Below are 22514 nucleotides of genomic sequence, written 5' to 3'. Positions count from 1 at the left end.
TAACTGTTTTGAATATTGAGATACCAGGTACTTTTGAGGAGCACAAATAATCAGTGAGTGGTGTCTGCTGCCCTGATTGATTTACAAAGGGCTCAGATCTAAACAGCATGTAGTAACTGAGCAAGTTCAGCTCTGGAGAACACCAAGTTTATTTTTATGGCTGAATATGCTTCTAGGAGCAAATGAGAGCCAGGACCTGCTTGCCTCTCCCTTCACAGTAGTAGACCACTGTAACAATACTCATTTCTCCATTCCTTTGTGCGTGCATCAGATAATTACTGCATGCTGACCAAATTGGCTAATAAATACGAGGGTTGCAAATTGGACCCTACTACCAAGGATCCCAGTCCTTTCTATGAGTCTGTGATTTGATCCAAATGCTGGGATCTTAAAGGAATGAACCCACTCAAAGCTGAGGGGATCAGGGATTGAGGTGGAGTTGCTTTCAAGACTCTTAAAGAATGAATAAAAGGATCTTTGGAAGCAAGAGTATATGTGTATGGCCCCCCCGTAAGTGTGTGTATCCTCCTTTCCCACGTGTGTGTGTGTGTGTGTGTGTGTGTGTGTGTGTGTGTGTGTGTGAGAGAGAGAGAGAGAGAGAGAGAGAGAGAGAGAGAGAGAGAGAGAGAGAATTGGGAGAGACATATAAGGAATGAAGGAATAGTGGAAGTCAATGCCAAGGGCATTTCTGCCCTTTTAGGAGGAGTCAAATGCAAAAAAAAAATAGTTAAAAAAGTTTAGTGTGTTTGGAAAGTTGCAGCAAATTCAGTGTGACTTGAGAGGGGCAGCAAAGGGTGGGCCAGGTGTACAGAGAGGCATCACTGGAAGGTAAGTGTGGTATGGATAAGATGTCTGCCCTGAGAGCAGAGCAATGACAATCTATTCTTTTTGAATGAAGATCTCATGTTGGTATGGAGGGTACGTTTGAGAAGATCACTACTTAAAAGTGATCACACCAAAGGCAATCTCATGGCTGTGTCCTAACCAACTTGTCACCTTTATGTGTGTCTTCCTAGTGACAGTGTTGGCCATTTTCCATGAACTACACGTGGACCCCGACCTGTACACACTGCTGTTTGGGGAGAGTGTACTGAACGATGCGGTGGCCATAGTCCTCACATAGTAAGTACCAGCTCTTGCCTCCTTCCTTTAACCATGGTTCCCCGTGGAGGTAATTCCTGATGTCTTTAATAGGCTCTTCCCTCTTTGACAGAAAGATGCAGGCACTTTGTAGCTTTTAAGGAATTGTTATCACAGAAGATCTCCAATAATGGGCACAATTCATTAGGCACCTAATATCTAATACTGTTAATGGCTTCCACACTGCAAGCTTATTACGAGATACTGCCCAGAGGGTAGCAGATATTTTTTTTCTCAGTGCATATATTTCGTTGATTCACTGAAGGTTCCTAAGATGCATGGAAATGAGCTTCCTCATTTCAAATCATTGCCACTTAGTATGTTCCTCCCACTGGTTGCTTTCCAGTGAGCAGACTGACAGAAGCTCTCCAATTTAGCTTTTGGCAGATGGGGTCCTAGAACTCAGGATCACAACCCTTTACCTTCTCCATGCAGATTCCGGGCTTTAAGGCCTGCTTAGGTCGCTAACTCTTCCCACACCCACGTGACCTGGAAGCTACCTCAGCTGAATGCAGGTATAACTCCCTTTTATTCCGAGGGGCTTCTTCTCAAGAAGCCCAGCACGCTTTGTCCAGCTCCTCTTTAGACATGTAGACATTTATATTTAATAAATGCCACTCTGGCAGCTTTCAGTGTGTCCGAGGTCTCGCTGTGGTTTTAGATTAAGACCAATGCTTTGGGCAACTGTCAGATATCCCCAAGGAAAGCAGCTATCTGATAATTAAATGTGACAATAGAATCCTGTTCCCGGCGTTAATTACTTCAAATGCAGTTGAAAATACATTGTGCAGTAACAAAAGAGTTTTAAGGCAGACCTCAGGGATGGAAGTGGGAAGCAGGCAGAGCCCGGCAGTCCTGCCAGCTAGTTTTCCAGCTTCCTTTGTTTGCCAGTTGACATTTCTTAAAGCTGCCTCTTTCCGAAGTTGCCACTGAATTCAGCCTCGTCTACCTGGTCACAGAGACACACAGGACCTTTTCTGTGTCATGGGTAGTTAGTGTATGAATAAAAGCAAAAGCCGTGGGCAGAGTCACAAATGCAAAAGGATGCTTTGAAAGCAACATCAAGGACAATTAATTAGGACACCAAGAATCCTTGTCCCAGAAATACTAACATTAAAGGAATATTTGAAGAAAAAAAACGAAAATCTGCTGAGTCCCTCATTTTTACTTCCTGAGCCACCAAATTGTAAAAGGCCAAGCCAAGCAAAACCACTAAAGCACAAAGGAGCTGGGCAGCCCACATAGCTCCATCCAAGGTAGGCTTGGCCTCTGCCCAGCGCTGCCACTCACAGTGGCTCCCATTAAAAATAAGGACTTGGGTATGAATGTTGCCGTGTTGAGTATAAGCCCAGAGTACTGGAAACTGATTCTTTTCCATCTCAAGTCTATTTAAGCCTCCCTAACCCAACTACGCGAGTCTAAATAAATTTTAATCATAAAGTGAATGTCTGCCCCCGACTCCCAGGCATAAAGAATGTATTGGAGGGTTGCTCTTCAGCTTGTGGTGCTTTGGGGGAGAGTCTGGAAACCTCAGGAGGTAGAATACAGATGAGGAGGTAGATACCTGGAGTCTGGTCCTTGATGGCATAGATCTTGACCCCTTCCTGTTCTCCCCCACACACACACTTCCTGTATGCCAGCAGCATTTACTACATGCCCCCACTGCCATGATGTTCAGTACAAACACAGGTACAAGCAGCCGCAGAGGAAGCTCTCGGAAACCATTTAAGATTTATCTTTCCATATCCAAGCTGTTTCTTTTAGGTGTTTTAGTCACAGTAACAACGCATACCTGATACACATATCTTGACAAGGTGTCTTCCTTTCTGTGCAGAAGACATTAGGCATTCTAGCTGACATCCTGCAGTCCTCAGCTTGTCTATTTTCACACTATGCAGTGTCAACCCAGGGAGTTGCTATTAAAATAAAACTATATCTGAGGAGATATCGTCCAAAGTCCACACGGGAGGACCTCCAGGGTCTCTGCCGTGAGCTCGTCTGACTCTCAGCCTGTGTGTGTGTGTGTGTGTGATGGCCTAGCTCTGGCTTCTCTGTCCACTGGCATTTCCTATGGCTCACCTTTTCTCCCCTTATATTATTTTCCATGTGTTTTTTTTTTACTTGTTCACTCATTTCTTATTAAAAATATTTTGGAGAATTTAATAATGAATACCATATATACATCATTTCTATCCTTTCCTCTCTCCATCCAATCCTTCAGTGTCCCCCTACTTCCTCTCTAATTCATGACCTCATCTTTAATATTACATATGTATATGTGTGTATGTATGTGTTTGTGTGTTATATACATTTATATAGAACCTACTTAATCAGTTTAGTGTTACTTTCCCTGGAGAAAATTGATGTTCCCTCTCTTGTCATCCACTGATTGCCTATAGTTTTTTATCTACCAGGAGGGCCTTGGGAAATATCCCTCATCCATGTTGGGATATCAGTTGATTTTTCTCATTATGCAGGTCCTATTTAAGCAACCATATTGAGATTTCCTAGGAGCAGGTTCCCTGTCATGTCTAGAAGACATTAACTCAGAGTGGGCATTCTAGTCCCTCTGGCTTTTGCAAACTATGGTTTCATAGACAAGGCCATATTAAACCCAAATCATTGGTAATAATTGGCCTTTGACGGGGTCTCTAAAGCCTTTAGAAACACGCTTCCATTTACCTTCCCTTCATCGGCCATAAAATTTTATTTAAGAACAATTCATTCCATTCAATTTTAATACTTTTCATTTTTAATTGTTAATATTTTAACAATAGTTTGCTCTGGTATTTAGTGGAATTTTTGATTAAAGATGCTTTTCTTTGATAGTCTATGAAGCAAAATATTATAATTAATACTGTTTCTTAGGTTAAATGTCCTCTCAGTTTCAGAGAATTGATTTATAATTGAATTTGATTTTCCCATCTCTCCTACATAGCACAGAGTGATGAGTGTTGTATTATGTTTCTATGGTTTAAAATGATCCAGCAATTCTTTGTCCTGAAATAAAAGTAATTTTAATTAACACAAAAGTTCTGAAATTAGCTTATCTCTGACCCATATTGTGATTGCTAGTGTATTGGAATATCCTTTCCAAATGAGTGCATACTGGCTCAGAATGAATGAATTCTATATGATGGATTTGCCTTTCTAAAAGTTGTTAAATAGACTTTGAAAGGAGGCAAAAGACAGAGCAAAGAGATCTAGAGGGGGTTTACGTGCTTGAGTCCTAAACAAAGACATTAATTTCAGAGGCAGCATGGCAGAGTCAAAAGAAGCTACAATTAGAAGTCAGATCTGGTGTCAGGATCCCCATTAATTAACTGTGCAATCAGTACAGTTTTCACAGAACCAGCTCTACCATTGTAAGCAAACAGACTGTGTGAGCAGATGTAAGTGAGCAGCAGCCATAGAAACAGCTCAGTAAAGGGCCCTGTAAAGTGAACAGGACTCTCCCCCGTCACTCCTTCAAGCTAAGTTTCCTCTTTTGGTTAGGAGGCAACTGCTACATTCTTCAGTACAGAGCAAGAGCCATTGCCCCATCATTCCCAGCCTAGGTCTGCTCACTGAAGCCAGGGAGACCCTGCATTACTCTCCCAACTAAGCAGTGTGCAAGGAGATTAGGGCCATAAGTGACCTCACTTGACACCAAATGAGCTGAGATGGGGAAAGCAAAACTATTGTCCAACTAAAATTTCCATGAATGAGAAAAAGTAAATACCAGGTAGAAACATAGCAAAAGTTAGCACACTAGAATTGTGGTTTTATATGCCCATAGTCATCTGTGTTTGCTTACCCACAAATTCTAAGAGTAGTTGTTTAGTATACATTACAAAGTTATTCTGAGCAATAAATAAAACAATACAGTTGAAAAATCTCTGTATCTCTGTAATCTAGGAAGACTATGTGATAAAAATATTTTCTATTTATGTTATCATCCATATCAGTATCTATTACTCTACCTATAAAACTTTCTGTTTTCATTTGACTGACCTGCTTCTAATGAAGTAGTCCCTCATAAATATGAAATTTTATCATCCAAAGAATATAAGGGATAGCCATCTTTACATATGAGTTCCCCCATGAGAAATGTCATATGTAAGTAAGACATGCTGTCTAACATTGACAAATCAAGAAGCAGAAGTTGACGTATATTAAGGTTGTGAAGTACTTATTGTATACTCTTTCCCTAGGAAGATATGAACAAATAAAACATGAAAACTCAAGAAAAACATTTAAAACCATATTTTGTTTTAAAAAAACCCACACATAAGACATCTCAAATAAATAACTTAATGATGTACCTCAAGGTTTTCATAGGGGGTAGGAGCCAAATTTAAAATAAAGTTAACGAAAGTAATAAGAAAAAAGGCAGTGTTTAATAGAGATCAAGAAAATAAGATATTTTCTAACTCCATCCATTTTCCTGCAAATTCAAGATGTCATTTTTTCTGCTGTATAGTACTCCATTGTGTAAATGTACCACATTTTCCTTATCCATTCTTCAGTTGAGGGGCATTTAGGTTGTTTCCAAATTCTGGCTATGACAAACAATGCTGCTATGAACATAGTTGAGCACATGTCTTTGTGGCACAACTGAGCATCCTTTGGATATATACCCAAAAGTGGTATTACTGGGTCTTGAGGAAGGTAGTTTCCTAATTTTATGAGAAATCACCATACCAACATTCAAAGGGGCTGTACCAGCTTGCATTCCAGCAATGGAGGAGGGTTCCCTTTACCCCACAACCTATCCAGCATAAGTTGTTATCAGTATTTTTGATCTTGGCCATTTTTACAGGTGTAAGATGGAATCTCAGAGTTGTTTTGATTTGCATTTCTCTGATGACTAAAGATGTTGAGCATTTCCTTAAATTTCTTCCAGCTATTTTTGATTCCTCTGTTGAGGGTTCTCTGTTTAGGTCTGTACTCCGTTTTTTTTTATTGGATTATTTGTTCTTTTGATGACCAATTTCTTGAGTTCTTTGTATATTTTGGAGATCAGACCTCTGTTTAATGTGGAGTTAGTGAAGATCTTTTCCCATTCTGTAGGCTGTCATTTTGTCTTGTTGACCATGTCCTTTGCTTTACAAAATCTTTTCACTTTCAGAGGGTCCCCTTTATTAATTGTTTCTCTCAGTGTCTGTGATACTGGGTTTATATTTAGGAAGTGGTCTCTTGTGCCAATGTGTTCAAGTGTACTCCCCACTTTCTCTTCTATGAGGTTAAGTGTGGCTGGCTTTATGTTGAGGTCTTTGATCCATTTGGCCTTGAGTTTTGTTCATAGTGATAGATATGGGTCTATTTTCATTCTTCTACATGTTGATATCCAGATATACCAGCACCATTTGCTAAATATGTTTTCTTTTTTCCATTTGATATTTTTTGCTTTCTTTGTCAAAAATCAGGTGTTCAAAGATGTTTGGATTAATATCCAGGTCTTTGATTTGGTTCCATTGGTCCTCCTGTCTGTTTTTATGCTAATACCAGGCTGTTTTCAGTACTGTAGCTCTGTAGTAGAGTTTGAAGTCAGGGATTGTTATTTCTCCAGAAGATCTTTTATTGTATAGTATTGGCTATTCTGGGTTTTTTGCTTGTCCATATGAAGTTGAGTACTGTTCTTTCAAGGTCTGAGAAGAATTTTGCTGGGATTTTGATGGGCATTGCATTGGATCTGTAGATAGCTTTTGGTAAGATTACCATTTTTACAATGTTAATTCTACCTACCCAAGAGCATGGGAGATCTTTCTACTTTCTGGCATCTTCTTCAATTTCTTTATTTAATATTCTTCAAATATTTAAAGTTCTTGTCATACAAGTCTTCCACTTGTTTGGTTAGAGTTACTCTGAGATATTTTATGCTATTTGTGGTTATTGTGAAGGGTGATGTTTCTCTGATTTTTTTCTCAGAAAAAAAAAGAAAAGATAATATATAGAAACAAACAAAAAGTTGGCTCATTAAATAGATAAACAAAATTAACAAACCTCTAACCAAAATAAAAAAGAAACCTAAATGCCCTTTATAATATGCATGATAAATTGTTAACCTCTTCAATATAGAACATTTGTATGTTCTATGTGGAGGTTTGAATTAAAATGACCCCCATAGGCTCATATGTTTGAATACTTGGTAATAGTAAAAGATACAAAATAATCCCACACTAGTTCTGAATTATGTATTAAAAAGGGTTATTTATTTAGGGGAAACTCATAGATCACTGTCCTAGATCACAGTTATCTGCATGAATGGGGAACAGGAACAGAATCTAGCAGCCAGAAGTGAGAGCTGGAAGCATGAGAGCAGTGCAGGCTTTACCACTGCGTTTATAGTATAAGAGACCATGCCCAAGTGGGCTTGTATCTTAAAGGCTATTGGCTGAAGAAGCTGAAGGAGCTCCCACAGCAACTTGGTCCCTAGTTGGTGTAGCTGTTTGGAATTAGGAGGTGTGACCTTCTTGGAGGAGTTGTGTCACTGGAGGCAGGCTTGCATTTGCAGTTAGTTATATCTGCTTCATGGTTGTTGTGTCAAGATTGCTAACTCTCAGCTACTGTACCAAGTACCATGCCTGTATGCCTGGTGCCATGTTCCCCACCATGATGGTCATGGACTTTAACCCTCAGAACCATGAACTCCAAATTAAGTGCTTTCTTTTGTAAATTGCTTTGGTCATGGTGTTTTGTTATAGCAATTAGACAAGTAACTAAGACAGTTACCTTGGGTAAGTTACATAACCTCTCAGTGCTTTAGTGACAGTTACTTTCAGGGATGAAGGATGGTAGCACATGTACCTCATTAGGTTAGATAGGCCTAGCTTGTTACACTCAACACATCATCAGACATTAGCTTCTATTATTATTTCCATCAGCAAATATCAGTAATAAGAGGTAAGCATTGTGGAACGACTCACAACGCATATAGAGAATAAACAGAAAGTGAAATTCTAATGGCCAGTAACTATGAATAAGATCTGCTTAACTTACTATAAATGAAAAATTAAATAAGCACTAGTGTATCTTTTTTAAAAAAAACTAGCAAGTCTTCAAATCTTAAGAACTCAATATGAGAGTCCGGTTTTATCCCAGGATCTTCCAGACCCAGGCCAGCTGGCCTTGGTGAGTTCCCAATAGAACATCCCCATTGTCTCAGTGTGTGGGTGCACCCCTCGCAGTCCTGAGTTCCATGCTCGTGCTCTCTCTCCTTCTGCTCCTGATTTGGACCTTGAGATTTCAGTCCTGTGCTCCAATTTGGGTCTCTGTCTCTGTCTCCTTTCATCGCTTGCTGAAGATTAATATTCAGGAGGATGCCTATATGTTTTTCTTTGGGTTCTCCGAATTTAGCTTCTCTAGGATCACTAATTATAACCTCAATGTCCTTGGTTTATGGCTAGAAACCAAATATGAGTGAGTACATCCCATGTTCCTCTTTTTGGGTCTGGCTTACCTCACTCAGGATAGTGTTTTCTATTTCCATCCATTTGTATGCAAAATTCAAGAAGTCCTTGTTTTTTATTGCTGAGTAGTACTCTAATATGTATAAATTCCATACTTTCTTCATCCATTCTTCCATTGAAGGGCATCTAGGTTGTTTCCAGGTTCTGGCTATCACAAACAATGCTGCTATGAACATTGTAGAGCATATACTTTTGTTGTATGATAAGGCCTCTCTTGGGTATATTCCCAAGAGTGGTATTGCTGGGTCCAGGGGTAAGTTGATCCCGGACAATGAGGAATACTGAGACCTCAAGAACAATGGCAATGGGTTTCTGATCCTACTGCACGCACTGGCTTTGTGGGAGCCTAGGCAGTTTGGATGCTCAACTTACTAGACCTGGATGGAGGTAGGGGTTCCTTGGACTTCCCACAGGACAGGGAACCCTGATTGCTTCTCGGGCTGGGGGGGGACTTAATTGGGGGAGGGGGAGGGAAATGGGAGGCGGTGGCGGGGAAGAGACAGAAATCTTTAATAAATAAATAAATTTTAAAAAAAGTGAAATAAACAGACAAAATAAAAAAAAAAGAACTCAATATGACATAGTCATACCCATAGAGATGGCATCTGAGAAACAAGAATCCTCCCTTGTTACTGACAAAAGAGAAAAATGATAAACATTTACAAAGATAAACTAGCAATAGTTAGTGAGAATCATTAGATCTTGAGTCATCTGATCAGGAACTATGCTTCTAGAAGTTTATCCTAAAAATTAGTTGAGGCCATGAAGTTGTGTACAATGGTTGCCAGATGGTTCACCAAATTTTGTGCATTGATGTCACCCATTCCATGCATTTAATAACAAAGAAGAAAATATATTGATGTGAAAATATGCATGATACATTTTAAGGCAAACAAAGCACCCAAATTTATAATACTCATATCTAATAAATAGTAATAGCTATACTCAGTAAATAATTAAATATATAGTAAGATCTAGATTGGCTATAGAATTCCAACCAATTACAAAGCAATTTCAAAGTCAACCTTAGCTATAAAATGAGAATTTGTCTTAAAAAATAAATCAAAACAAACATCACCAACTATATGTGGATAAAGATATACTTATGTATTATTTATGTTCTAGTTTGCTTTCTAGTGCTATCATAAAGACCATGACCAAAGCAACTAGGGGAGAGAAGGATTTGTTTGGCTTGTACTTCATCACTGAGTGAAGTCAGGGCAGGAACTCAAACAGGTTCAGAACTTGGAGGCAAGAACTGAAGCAGGGACTGTGGAGGCAGATAATACCCCCACAGACTTGCCACAGACATGCCAATCTGGTGGAGGTATTTTCTCAACTGAAATTCTCTCTTCCCTGATGAACTTACCTTGAGTCAAGAGAACCCTAACCAGACAAATTATGTATATTATAATAATTACATTATCTATAAGTTATATATTTTATTTTATCTCTTTATTTTAGATAGAATTATGAAGATAGAGTTAAGTACTTGTTTCTATTTGTGTGTAAATTATTTGAATACCATATATAACATATATGCTATTTCCACACAAATATAATTCATATGCTTAAAGTAGTAAGTACAGCAGTGTGTTGGAACATATTCTTTGAAAATCGTTCCACACTATATAAATGTCTCCAAGTTTTCTTAGAGATAAACTAAGGGCCTCCGTAACGAGCAGGCTCTTAAAGGGTAATAAATACACACTAAGTGCCTTTATTCCCTTTATTCCTTGTAAAGCAAATACTGATAAGGATGTCCAATGCAGCTCATTAAAAGGGAGCTACACAGAGCAGTGATTTTCCCTTCCTCAATGAGGGGGCCGTGCTACTTGGAAGTTTTTGCTAGAAAATGTCACAGAAAGTGGAATGCCGGTGAATGCTTGGCACTTAACCACAAGTGATGTTTTGAAAGACCACAGTCCTTAAGGCCTGTGCTTCTTGAGGAGAGTTCAACATGAAAGCTAATGGGATGCTGTGAGATTCAACCATGGAATGAAAGGAACCTTGAGCTATTAACCGGCCATTCACTGAAATGTGTTCAGCACCTGTAGAAGCTATGTACAGATTGCCTGGATACAGTCACCCATCCCTGCCCTCAGTGAGCTGGGCAAACAATAACGGTGACAGGATTTAATATGTCTAAGAAAACATTTCTCTAAAAGCCAATTCAGAATTGCTGTAAAGTTTGGACATATATAAATAGGTCCCAAAAGAAATCCCATACATTCTCTTCTAATATCATTTCTAAAAAGAATGCAAACTCCTTACTGGCAACTTAGACTTTTCTCTGTCCCCCACGACACAAACTAATTGTTTGGCAGTTCTTCCAATAATTACTGAGTGAATCAACTAGGGTCTTTTCAGGTGCAGGTGCAGGCATTTATTAATTCTCTCATTAAGAGCCTTTCCCGAGGACGTATGTTTAATGGTCTTTATTGTGCTTCTTCCAACTGTTTGGAAAGCCCTGTTGGCTGCTCTCATTAGCTCCGCGTCTCCCGTTGGCTCCTCCTGGGAAACATGGACATGAGGAGAAGGTATATCTTGCTGGGGACGGTGAGAGGAAACTGCCACCGCAACCCAGAGATACATTTCTCATGAACGTGCTTACCTTAGAAATAAGTCCCTTATGTCTGGACACATCTTTCTGAAGGTGATTCAGAAATTAATTCTGGCTTAGAAACTGATAATCAACCTGAATTGCATTTGTTTTGATGGCTGTCTAGTTATATATTCGTGTATTACATAATTAAAGGAAAAATAATGCATGGCTCACTTTGCCTAAGGACACTGTCCGGGCCATCAATTCTATGCTAATGTCGTTTCTCAGACACTAGGTGGTGTCACATGGCAGGAGTGGAAAAGTTTCCCTGGAATCTTTAAAAGGGGCGACTGTCCTGAGCTGACAGCGGCTCTGAGTCAGACAGTCCCAGTGGGGGACTGCACACCTGTCCACTGCTTTCGCCTTTGGTTTTGCTCACCCCTGATCTCTGGTTGCTGTTTCCTGACCATGACTTTGAGGTCACCTTTATCCCAGCTCTTCAAGCCTCTTCAGATCTCTAGGCTCTTGACTTTGACTTTCTCCGGTGACCCTGCTCTATCTCTTGACTCTCAGATTAGATCTAATATTTCTTTGCTGTTTCTTCAGAAATCAGTACCATGATGTAGAACTTGGCTTGGCTTGCTCATGCCATACCACGAATGACAAAAATAGTCTACTGAATGTAACTAAATACATACTGTGTATCCATATTGATAGTTCTGTATCCCAACCCTATTGCACTTTAGTTCAATGGTCTATAAGTCAGATGTAAGCGACACAGACACAATTAAAACTGATGTGAGCAAAGGAGTTCACTGGTCTAGGTATCAGCGTAGTGCTGACTGGCACGTACTGGGGCTCAAGGATCCAGTATGGCTGTTTCTTCCCTCACATCATCCTGATTGTCTGAGGGCAAGCCTCCTCTGTGTTTGCTCATACATGTAGATGGCTTATCCTGTTAAACAGGAGAGGATATTTCTAGGCATATGCAATTTTGAGCTCAAAACAACCGTTCATTTTCTCAGTATTTTGCATATCAATCACAAAATCTCCAATTGGCTCTGCCTATAATAGGTGATCTCCTGTAGAGCAATCACACAGTACTTCAAGGGAATTAGGACATGGTTATTGGTCAGATCTGAATCTTGTCCTACCCTGAGACTGCAGTCTTGTGGTCTATTTGTAAGAAGAAATCAACTACAGGAAAAGTCTGGCAGACTTTCCAAAACTGTAGCTGCCCTAGTCATCAAGACATGGTGTGTCAAAGCAGAAAGACCCCTGTGCTATTATAAGCTTGAAAATATGTTCTATCTCAGAAAGCAAAGTTCTTTTCTGCATGTGTAACTGAAGGATAGAAAAATAAATTCTCTGTGTTACAGACAGTAAAAAACATCATAGCAAGAATGGGAAAGGCCCACTCTGTGGGGTTGCATGTTCTCGTGGATGTTCAGAGGCTCTGACACTGGGGTCCCATTTCCCATCTTTTGATAATGCAGCTTTGATGAAAATAAATTGAATATGGTCTGGGTTTTCAGAGTTCTCATTCAGCCACATCTGCTCTTCCACCGACCTGAAGAGGTGGTGAAGAGCTTGTCATTGGATTAGAATCCAAAAGATCAAAAGCCTTGCCCAGGCAGTGTAAAATCAGGAATGTAATTCTATATCAACAGAAAAGGTAAAGAAGACAATTAAAACAGTGTTCCCACCCACACTCCCCTTTCACCGTTAAAATAACTAAAATACTTTTCAAAGGCAGGACCATGGAAATCCCACAGGACAAACAGAACAATTCTTCCTGAAAATGAGTTCATACCCAAAAAGGAACAGGCCACTAGTAGACAAAGCTCCACCTGAGGGAAAACCAGGCATCAAGCAGAGGAGAGAAAGAGGGGCAAGTACCCCAAAGGCAGAGTCTAAGGAAGATTATAAAATGGGCATATTAAAACTGACAGAAGAGGCCAGTAGAACAGTAGGAATGGTTAGGAAGGAAGAGTTCAATGCAAAATTGAAGCTTGGAGCTTGGCCAAGAAAAATGCAAATATCGCTATTGAAAACTCAATAGATGACATAGATGTTATATTATAAACCAACTGGCTAGTGGAAGATGAAGTTGACAACTGATCCAGAATGAATGCAGCTCAGGGTTAAAAACTAGGATAGGTTGGTTAAGAGATGTGAATAATAGCATAGAAAGAAATCCAGAAGACATCAGGAAAAATTTCAAAAAGAGAAATGAAAGGGAATGATGTCAGGTAGTCTCTGAAGAGATGGTGGATCACGATTTTCTAGAGCTCAAGAGGCAATTTGAGAACTTATTTAGAGGTCCTAGCAGGGAAGCACAGCTACTCATTTACCCTTGACAGAAGACCTGTCCTCCTCAATTTGGGGAAGGTCGTCCTATTTGACCAAGCATGCACAGCTTTGAAAGGGACGTACACGGAGGGAGGAAGAGCACACTTGCCTAGCCAGCCAGAACAGCTAAATTCAACCGTGGCAATCAATGGGGTGACAGATGTCGCAGCACTTGAAAGGCAGAGGCAAGCAGATCTCTGTGAGTTTGAGGCCAGCCTGATCTACAAGAGCTAGTCCCAGGACAGGCTCCAAAGCTACAGTGAAATCTTATCTCGTAGAAAAGAGAGAAAATAAGATGGAAATTGAAATTTCACATAGTAAATTACAGCTTGATAAGTGGAAACTAATCGATTGTGGATACATTTTACTTTTTAGTTGTTTATAAATACCCCCTCCGTGTGCACAAGCGCGTGAGCGCACATTGCACGCTCATGCATTTGGCCAGATAGTGATTCATTAATTAGGAAGCATCAAACTCTAAGTGAAATAATGGGACATAAGTAGAAAATGTAAAAGCCCTTTAAGGAAGTGCTAAGAAGAGTGGGGAGAATATTTAATTGAAGTGCAGTGAGATCAAAGATCAGTAAAAACAAAGTACAAATCTTAAGAGAACCAGAGAAGTAAGATCGGGTTCTTAGTATGAAGGTCACTCACAGCTACAAATTGCCCGAGAATAGTGTCCTCATTAGCAGTAAACACATTCCAAGAAGAGAGGAGTGTCCGAGGTCTGGTGGGAAATAACTAATAGCCCAGGAACCAAATTCTACAAGAAGGTAATTTAAAACTAAAAATGAAATATACTTTCAAATATAGTTTACTATCCATTTATCATCAGTTATACATCTTTCAAAGGATGCAATTAAGTAGAAATAAGAAGCTTAACTCAGTAAGAAATAAAAAGCAGAGGACATTAAACTCAGGTATTGGCAGAAATACTCATATATAAAATGAGAAATGACTGTGGCAGGTAAAATGAAGATGAATGGAGAAGGGAGAATCAGGTAGACAGTGATTCCACATTCCACTACGATATTCAAAGACAATGGGTAGGAGATAGCTGCGGGAGGAGAGAGCATGTGGACACAGGAGAGATGCAGCGAAGATCTTATTGTAGCACTCCAGATTTCATTCACCCAAACATTTCTCAAAATGGTGCAAGAGGGTCTGCGAGCTGGCCATACTTCTCTATGCTGTGCAGAGTTGCCGACATCAATGGAAGCCTATGATGAAGTTGCAGGTACTCACATCATTTTGGACTGTGCATGGTACCTATGTTAGGAAGCTGGGTCTGTCTTCTGCCACACCTTGTTACTAGGTAATAGGAACTTCACATTCATTTTAGCCCACAGTTTAAAAATGTGTCCTCTTGCTTAGAGGCCCCACACTGTGCCCTAGTCTAAACCCAGAAAAAACAGTCAAGAGAATAAGATGCACCAAACTATCTGTACTCAAGGTAGCCGTAGGACCAGGGCTTTTATAATTAACAAGAGAAATTACTGATCCATGGGTGAGAATACCCATGCTGGTGTGGTGGGTTCATTTTCTTCCTGGAATCAGGCTACTCGGGATACTTAATCAGTATCCACTTTATTAATTCACCACAGGAAATTACCGTCATCGGGATTTCAAGAACCCTGAAGATCTTATGGTCTTTCTTGCCTCTTTATTCAAACAGCCCTTCTTGCACCCAATTTGCATACAGGAGCAAATACTATCCAGAGGTGTGTGTCGTACACACAGGGACAGGTAGAGGTTGACTGTTAGTTATCTTTATCTTCATCCTTTATACAAAAGGATGGGACCAGACATTTTGGGTTCTTGGCAATTACCACTGTTGTCTGGTTTTCTGTCCTGCCTGGTTTCTGTCCTCCCACCAGGTCCCAGAGCCATTTAGCTCCAAAGAAATCACACAGAGGTCTGTATTTATGATAAACTGATTGGCCCATTAGCACAGGCTTCCTATTAACTCTTATAACTTATATTAACCCATTATTCTCATCTATGTTAGCCACATGGCTCAGTACCTTTTTCAGCAGGGCAATCACATCTTCCTTTTTCTGTGGTTGGGACAGGACTAGGGAGGAATGGGCCTCCTCCTTCCCAGAATTCTCGTTGAACTGCCTCTACTTCCTATCTTGTTGTCCCACCTATACTCTGCCTGGCTACTGGCCAATCAGCGTTTATTTAAAACATAATTGAAGAACATAGACAATTGTCCTGTACCATACCACTTGAATACATATTCAGGATCATTCAAAACTACTCAAAGTTTGACAAGATAAACAGAAACAGCCCTTTTCCCTCTGCATGAAGCTGTGATGGTGCTCTGCAGTCTTCAATTTTGCAATTCTTCTACATCCCTCCATGGCTAACCTGTAGGTGGAATTTTCCTGTCCTGTCAGCAGCCCCCAAATAAATACACAAAGGCATAATATTACTTATAAATCTTCAGTAGATCACTCAGGCTTGTTACTAGCTAACGCTTACTCTTTAATTAAGCCGTATTTCTTATCTATGCTTCACCACGTGGCTAATGGTTTGTTACCTCATTTTCTATATGTCCTACTAGCCCAGCAGCTGGCTGGCATCTCTCTGACTCCACCCTTCCTCATCCCATCATTCTCAGTTTGGTTTTCCTGTCTAACTGTATCCTCTTCAGCTATTGGCCAGTCAATTTGTTTATAAAACCAATTATAGAGACATATATTCACACAGTGTACAGAAGGTTTATTCCACAGCTCCAACCAATCCTTCCTTGGTGCACCGACCTTTTGCCATGATGTAAATCCATTGTTTGCCTCTGTCTTTCAGTGTCTGGTTGGGAGAATTGATAGCATTTTCTGGTTCCTGCCTCTGCCATGACCAGTGACATTCACTGATAGGATGGTACCTAGTGGCGGGTGGTAGTTCATACTGGGTAGCCAGCTGTAGGGGACAAGAATAAACATGACTTGGCCTCACATCAGGCAAAGTTCCCAGAGACTGAAGAACTTTGGCAATGTGATGGAAAACACTATATGCTGATTTTTTTTGGGGGGGGGTTGGGATATCAGAGACTTAGAGTCTAGGAACTCAGCCTCTCATACCAGGGTAGAAGGAACAGCCTAATAGAAAGGGAAAGCTCTACAGTTTTAGGAGCTCTGGATTAAGAATCTTCATCATAAGGCATGGTTTATGTTTTGTCAAATTTAAGTTCAACGCCTCATTCTGCACAATCAGGAGACTATATTTTATTTTAAGTACTCTGTTCTGAATTCTTTTCTATAATTTTTTTCAAGAAACAAGGGAAAAATCAATATTCAGTCATTATTTTGGCCCACATTAAAATCGCTCTTGGCCCGGAGAATATAATCTGTTCATGTTACATGGGTTTCAGAATGCATTTACATAGTAGGCTTGTTTTAAGTCTGACGTTGGTTCTGCCTTCCTGGGGCATGTGATGCTCAGGAAATCTGATTAAACTTTGGGAAAGAGCAGCTGTTCTGCCATAGTGAATGAACTCGGGACCCATTTTTCAGAGCTAGGCTGCAAGGCCTGGCATCCTCACTAGCCATTGGATGATAAATGAACTGTCCCTGAATGCCCAGCTCCCATGCTAATAACTTTAAAATATCAGTTGTTTATAAGAATCAAAAAAATGGGAGCTCTGATCAATTTTTCCATCCCAGGGGTCCACAGACACATCTTTTTTTTTTTCCATTGCTGAAATGGCAGGCAGTGTTGAAAGGCCAGGGAAGAAATCCATTCACCATTTTCATGTTCTCATGGGTTAACAACATCAGGCCTCTCATATCAAACTATAGTAGAGTGGGTGCCCAGTAAATTCTCATGGGAAATGAGACATGAAATCCAGATCAGTCTCTACTGCATTTTCCTGTCATATCAGAATTATAATGCAGTTTCATCTGGTATTTACAGAGGTGTGGCATTCAGACTGGAGATATGAACACTATAGTCCAGACCAGAGGGCTTCTTTTCCAAATGACAGTTAAACAGTCAGACGTGACCAAGTGCCGTGTGCAGGAGTGTCATATTTGAGGGTGTAATGTAAATCTTTGCCTTAACATGTGTGGATTTGTTCTGTTCATCTTTCTCTGTTATTACCTTGTGTGTTTGTTTCTGCAGAGATTCGAACATATATTTTGATATGAAAGGTGACATTGCCTATTCTCCAGTCTTTCCTCGCCATGATCATAAAAATGTCGTAGAAGAAACTATGTGTATTACTTTTTAATAATTCTGATAAAATTTTTGGTACAAAACCGTTGATCTTAAAATATCCTTCAGATGTAGATGGGGGTGGATTTTGCTTCTCCGTGGAATCTGTCAGTTTTCTCATTTCATCCAAGTGGGAGCCTTAATATACTCAAAGAAGAATCTATTTGGGAAAGAGACTGAACTGAAGCTGAGGATTACATAAACAGATCAGATAAACTTTATAGGGAGTAAAAGTAGAAAATCAGATTTCAAGTAGGCAAACCTGGTCTCTGGGATGGGAGGGTCCAAAAGGCCGGGATAGTCATTACACAGGGAAGAATTGCAATTATAAAAAGTGAACTTATAGAAATGTTGAATATGAACATCAAAACAAACTGTTTAGTATATATTATTTGAATTAGTAAATATAAATATCTAAAAAGAAAAATCTTACTTTTGGCAATGGGCAAAACAGTCTAAAAAAATCAGGGTTATAGTTTGAATATGACCCCTAAATTTTATACACTGGAAATTTAATCCACAATACAGCAATGCAGAGAAATGGAACCTTTAAGGAGTGATGAGGTCGAGTCTCTGCTCTTGTGACTGTATTAATGCCATTGTCACAGGAGTGAGTAAGGCTATTTCTCTCTCATACACTCACCCTCCTTTGCCTTCTGCAATGGATGATACAGCGTAAGATCCCTCTTAGGTATGGGGCCCTTGATCCTAGATCCCATCTTCAGAACTGCAAGAAACATAGATATGTTTTCCTTGTGACTTACTTATCTTCTGATACTCTGCTACGGCAGCACTAAATGAATTAAGATGGGCAATAATATAATGAATGAACTTGAGAGCCAGTTTGGAGGTTAAGGGTGTTCAGTGCTCTTTCAGAAGAGCAGGGTAAGGTTCCTAGAATCCAAATCAGGTACTCACAACCCCATGTAACTCCAGCTCTGTGGCATTCAGATACCTCTCTTGTCTCCTTGGGCACCTGCACACCCTAGCGCACATACACAGACGTGCATGCGTACACACGTGATTCATTTGAAATAGGGCAATAAATGGATCAAAAGGGTTGAAGAGCCACTGGGTCCTAGGCTAGTTTTATTTGGAATTACAAACAACATGAGAGATGCAGAGATGTTGTCTTTTGAGTTTCAGGAAAGATGCATGGGACATTCAGGAAAGAAATCCAGGTCATGTGCAGAGGCAGAAAGAATGAGGCTGACCTTTGACCTTACTAGTGACATCCAGTTTAGAAGATGGAAATACAGCATGCTTTCCCTTCTAAGGGAAAGGGTGTGTTCCCCCCAGCATAAAGGCTTTATCACTTTGAGAGTTTTAATAGATTTGGTAGGGCAGTGGGCTGTTCTTCTGTGAGAAAAAGTTAAAAACCTAATTTACACCATTTCTAAAATAAATTGCAAGAATTACAGAAATGAACGCTTAGAAAAAACACAAACTAATAGGAAGTGTTTTAAGTGATTTTTTTAAAAAATGTTAATGTCTTCTGATTCAAAACCTAGAAACAGCTGGCAAGATGGCTCTGTTGATGAAGTGCCCACTGTGTAAGCATGAGGACCTGAGTTTAGCTTCCCAGCGCCCACATAAAAAGCCAAGCATACAGGGCACATGCCTGTGACCTCAGTGTGTAGTAAATGGAGCGGCAGGCTGCATACCGTTGCCTGACTGGCTTATACCCGGGCTAATCACATGGAGATTTGTATTAATTAAATTGCTGCCTGGCCCATTATCTCCAGCCCCTTATTGGCTAACTCTCACATATTGATCTAATCCGTTTCTAATAATCTGTATTGAACCATTGAACTACAAGGTCGTGGCTTATTAGCAAAGATTCAGCATGTCTGACTTGGCAGCTTCATGGCAGAGGCTCTCTCTGACTCTGCTTTCTTCCTCCCAGAATTCTGTTCTGTCTACTCCACCCACCTAAGGACTGGCCTATCAAAAGGCCAAGGCAGCTTCTTTATTTAACCAATGAAAGTAACACATAGACAGAAGACACTCCTACATCATCAGTGCTTAGAGTCGGGGCAAGGAGCAGAGATAGGAGGATCAGTGGGGCATGCTAACCCACTTGTCACACTATTTGGTGAACTGCAGGCACAGTGAAGAGACCCGGTCTCAAAACACATAATTTGGAAAGTGATAGAACAAGATTCCCTCTCGCTTCCACATGCATACACAAACATACACATACATGAACATCCATACAGCACACATGTACACAAATATTTTAAAAATCCATAGAAACAATAAAGAAAAATTTAGGCACTCTACCTGAACTTAAATTTTAAAAAATAAATAACTTGAATAGAAAATGAAAGATGGATTACAAGAAAGAATCTGTAATATCTTTAATAATATTAACATCTTAAACACACAATGGATATCTACTAATCATACTAATAATATGATACCATTTTCATAAAATTATGAGTGATGGATGCATGAGCTTCTGTTTATTGTATACAGATATGGATATATTTCTTTGCATACACATAGCCAGTGTTACAAAGTTGGAGGACAACTGGACTCATGTACTTTCTGGCAGTATTGGCATAAGTTTTAAATATGTCCAACAAAGCAAGTTCTAGAAGCCTACTTCAAGAAGTATTTGCTTATATCAACAAAGATATCTATACATTGTGGCAGTCTGCCAACAATAAAAAATGTAAACAGCCAAAATGTCTGTTGATAAAGAAGAGATTAAATATATCATGCTATATGCAAGCTATGAAAATTTCTAGGGTTTGCAATAAATGTATTATACAGAAAAATCTCTAAAATATTTCAAGTTATAAAATTTCTGAAAAGTGTACATTACATAATAACATTTATACAAAAGACTGAATAGGCTTAATAAATGCAAATGTATGCGATAGGATGGCTGTAGGCACTGTGCTCTTTACACTTCTACATTGCCTTAATCTTTAATGCAGATTCTCATATTACTGTTATACTTTGATAATAAAAGTGATTTAAATAACAAATATATATTAATATGAATAAAGGTATCTTCCCTACTTACCTAATAGAATTTAAAGCTGTATCCTTATCACTTATAATTGGAATGATAGTCTGCTCACTTTTGTTGGCAGGTTTTCGTTTACTAATGAATAAACGGATGAGTGAATGAGTGATTGATTGATTGATTGATTGATTGATAGATACTTAATGGGGATCTCATGGCAGACACTGGTAAGAGGTGTGTGGAAGTATATGTGTCTATGTGATGAAGAGTTGTTTATAAATGTTGAGAGTAAAACCCCAGACTGAGACATGCGTCTCTGTTGCCAGAACCATTGATTGAAAATTGCAATCTTTGGCCGGCCAACCAGTCCTCTGAATGATTAGCTTGGGAGTTTAATCAGTGGCTCTGAAAGAGAATAGCCCTAACCAGTCCTGTCAGAACCTATCACCAGATCAGAGCTGGATCCAGGTCGGTGAAACATTTCACATCAGCATCCCAGAACACGAGAGCATCTGATCAAGGCAGCTCACTTTAAAGATGCATTACCCAATTTCCTAGCCACATAAAAATGTTGATGAGGCATTAGATGTATGTACCATGAACTTGTCTCAGAAAAATATGTTTATATCAACTCAGAATTTATTGCTGCCAATGGAAGAGCTAAGTGCTTTGCGGGCCAGTCAGCTAATACAGATGTGTGATGGCCCAGGATATCAGGCAGTAAGATGATATGGAGTCAGGGCTTAACGAAGATTGATGCCATCCAAAAATGTTTCAGCTTCCATTTGCATTTTAAACTGTGATGTTCAAACATAAGCAGACATGGCCAGTTTGTATCCCCAGGATTAGCTGCTGCGCACTCTTGTTTTCAGTAGCCTTTTGTCGTCACTGTCTCTCCCTTGAGCCTCTCTCTCATTTGGCTTCTACTGTCCTGTGCCTTGTCTTATCAACAAAGAATTCCTTCCAAGACATACACATACATTTTGTGTGTGTGTGTGTGCTTGTGTGTGTGTGTGTGTGTGTGTGTGTGTGTGTGAGAGAGAGAGAGAGAGAGAGAGAGAGAGAGAGAGAGAGAGAGAGAGAGAAAGAGAGGGAGGGAGGGAGGGAGGGAGGGAGAGAGAGACAGAGAGACAGAGAGAGAGAGAGAGAGAGAGAGAGAGAGAGAGAGAGAGAGAGAGAGGAGGGAGGGAGGGAGGGAGGGAGGGAGGGAGGGAGAGAGAGAGAGAGAGAGAGAGAGAGAGAGAGAGAGAGAGAGAGAGAGAGAGAGATTGTGTCTCATATAGCCCAGGTGGGCTTTGACCTCACTAAGTTAAGGGAATCCTTGAACTCTTGATTCTGCTTCTCCTGCCTCTATTTCCCAAATGTCTGACTCCCTAGTCTGAAAATGGTAATCATTCTGTAAAGTCAAACTCTTTTTTTGTTTGCTTGTTTGTTTGGGTTTTTTTTTTTTGGTTTTTTAATTGATTTTTATTGAGATCTACATTTTTTTCTGCTCCCCTCGCTGCTTCTCCCCTCCCCTTAAACCCTCTCCCAAGGTCCCCATGCTCCCAATTTACTCAGGAGATCTTGTCTTTTTCTACTTCCCATGTAGATTAGATCTATGGTCTCTCTTAGGGTCCTCATTGTTGTTTAGGATACAGCCTACCTGACTGGCAAGCATTCTCAAGGACTTTACAAATATGGCTTCATTTCCATCTCTGAGCCTCCAGAGAAAGTACTCTTTGGAATCATAGATTCCTTGTGGATTTAAGGTCAGCTCAGTCCAGTTGGGAGATGACTAAATTCCGCTCTCATTAGACGACACCACTTACCTGGATTTGGTGATCTCAAC

At 39.9% G+C, this 22514-nt stretch overlaps 1 protein-coding gene across 3 annotated transcripts in view; it reads left to right on the top strand.

The window, feature by feature from the left end:
• The window catches only part of Slc9a9 (solute carrier family 9 member A9), a 546122-nt gene that overhangs the window by 174065 nt on the left and 349543 nt on the right, over positions 1–22514 (top strand). For all 3 annotated transcript variants that reach the window (XM_075964987.1, XM_075964988.1, XM_075964989.1), the window contains exon 6: positions 1017–1122. In XM_075964987.1, the coding sequence (XP_075821102.1) occupies positions 1017–1122 (106 nt within the window). The remainder of the gene's footprint in view (positions 1–1016; positions 1123–22514) is intronic.

The sequence above is a fragment of the Microtus pennsylvanicus genome, chromosome 3, assembly GCF_037038515.1.
Source record: "Microtus pennsylvanicus isolate mMicPen1 chromosome 3, mMicPen1.hap1, whole genome shotgun sequence".
Lineage (NCBI taxonomy): Eukaryota > Metazoa > Chordata > Mammalia > Rodentia > Cricetidae > Microtus > Microtus pennsylvanicus.
This window is presented reverse-complemented; position numbering and strand designations above follow the sequence as displayed.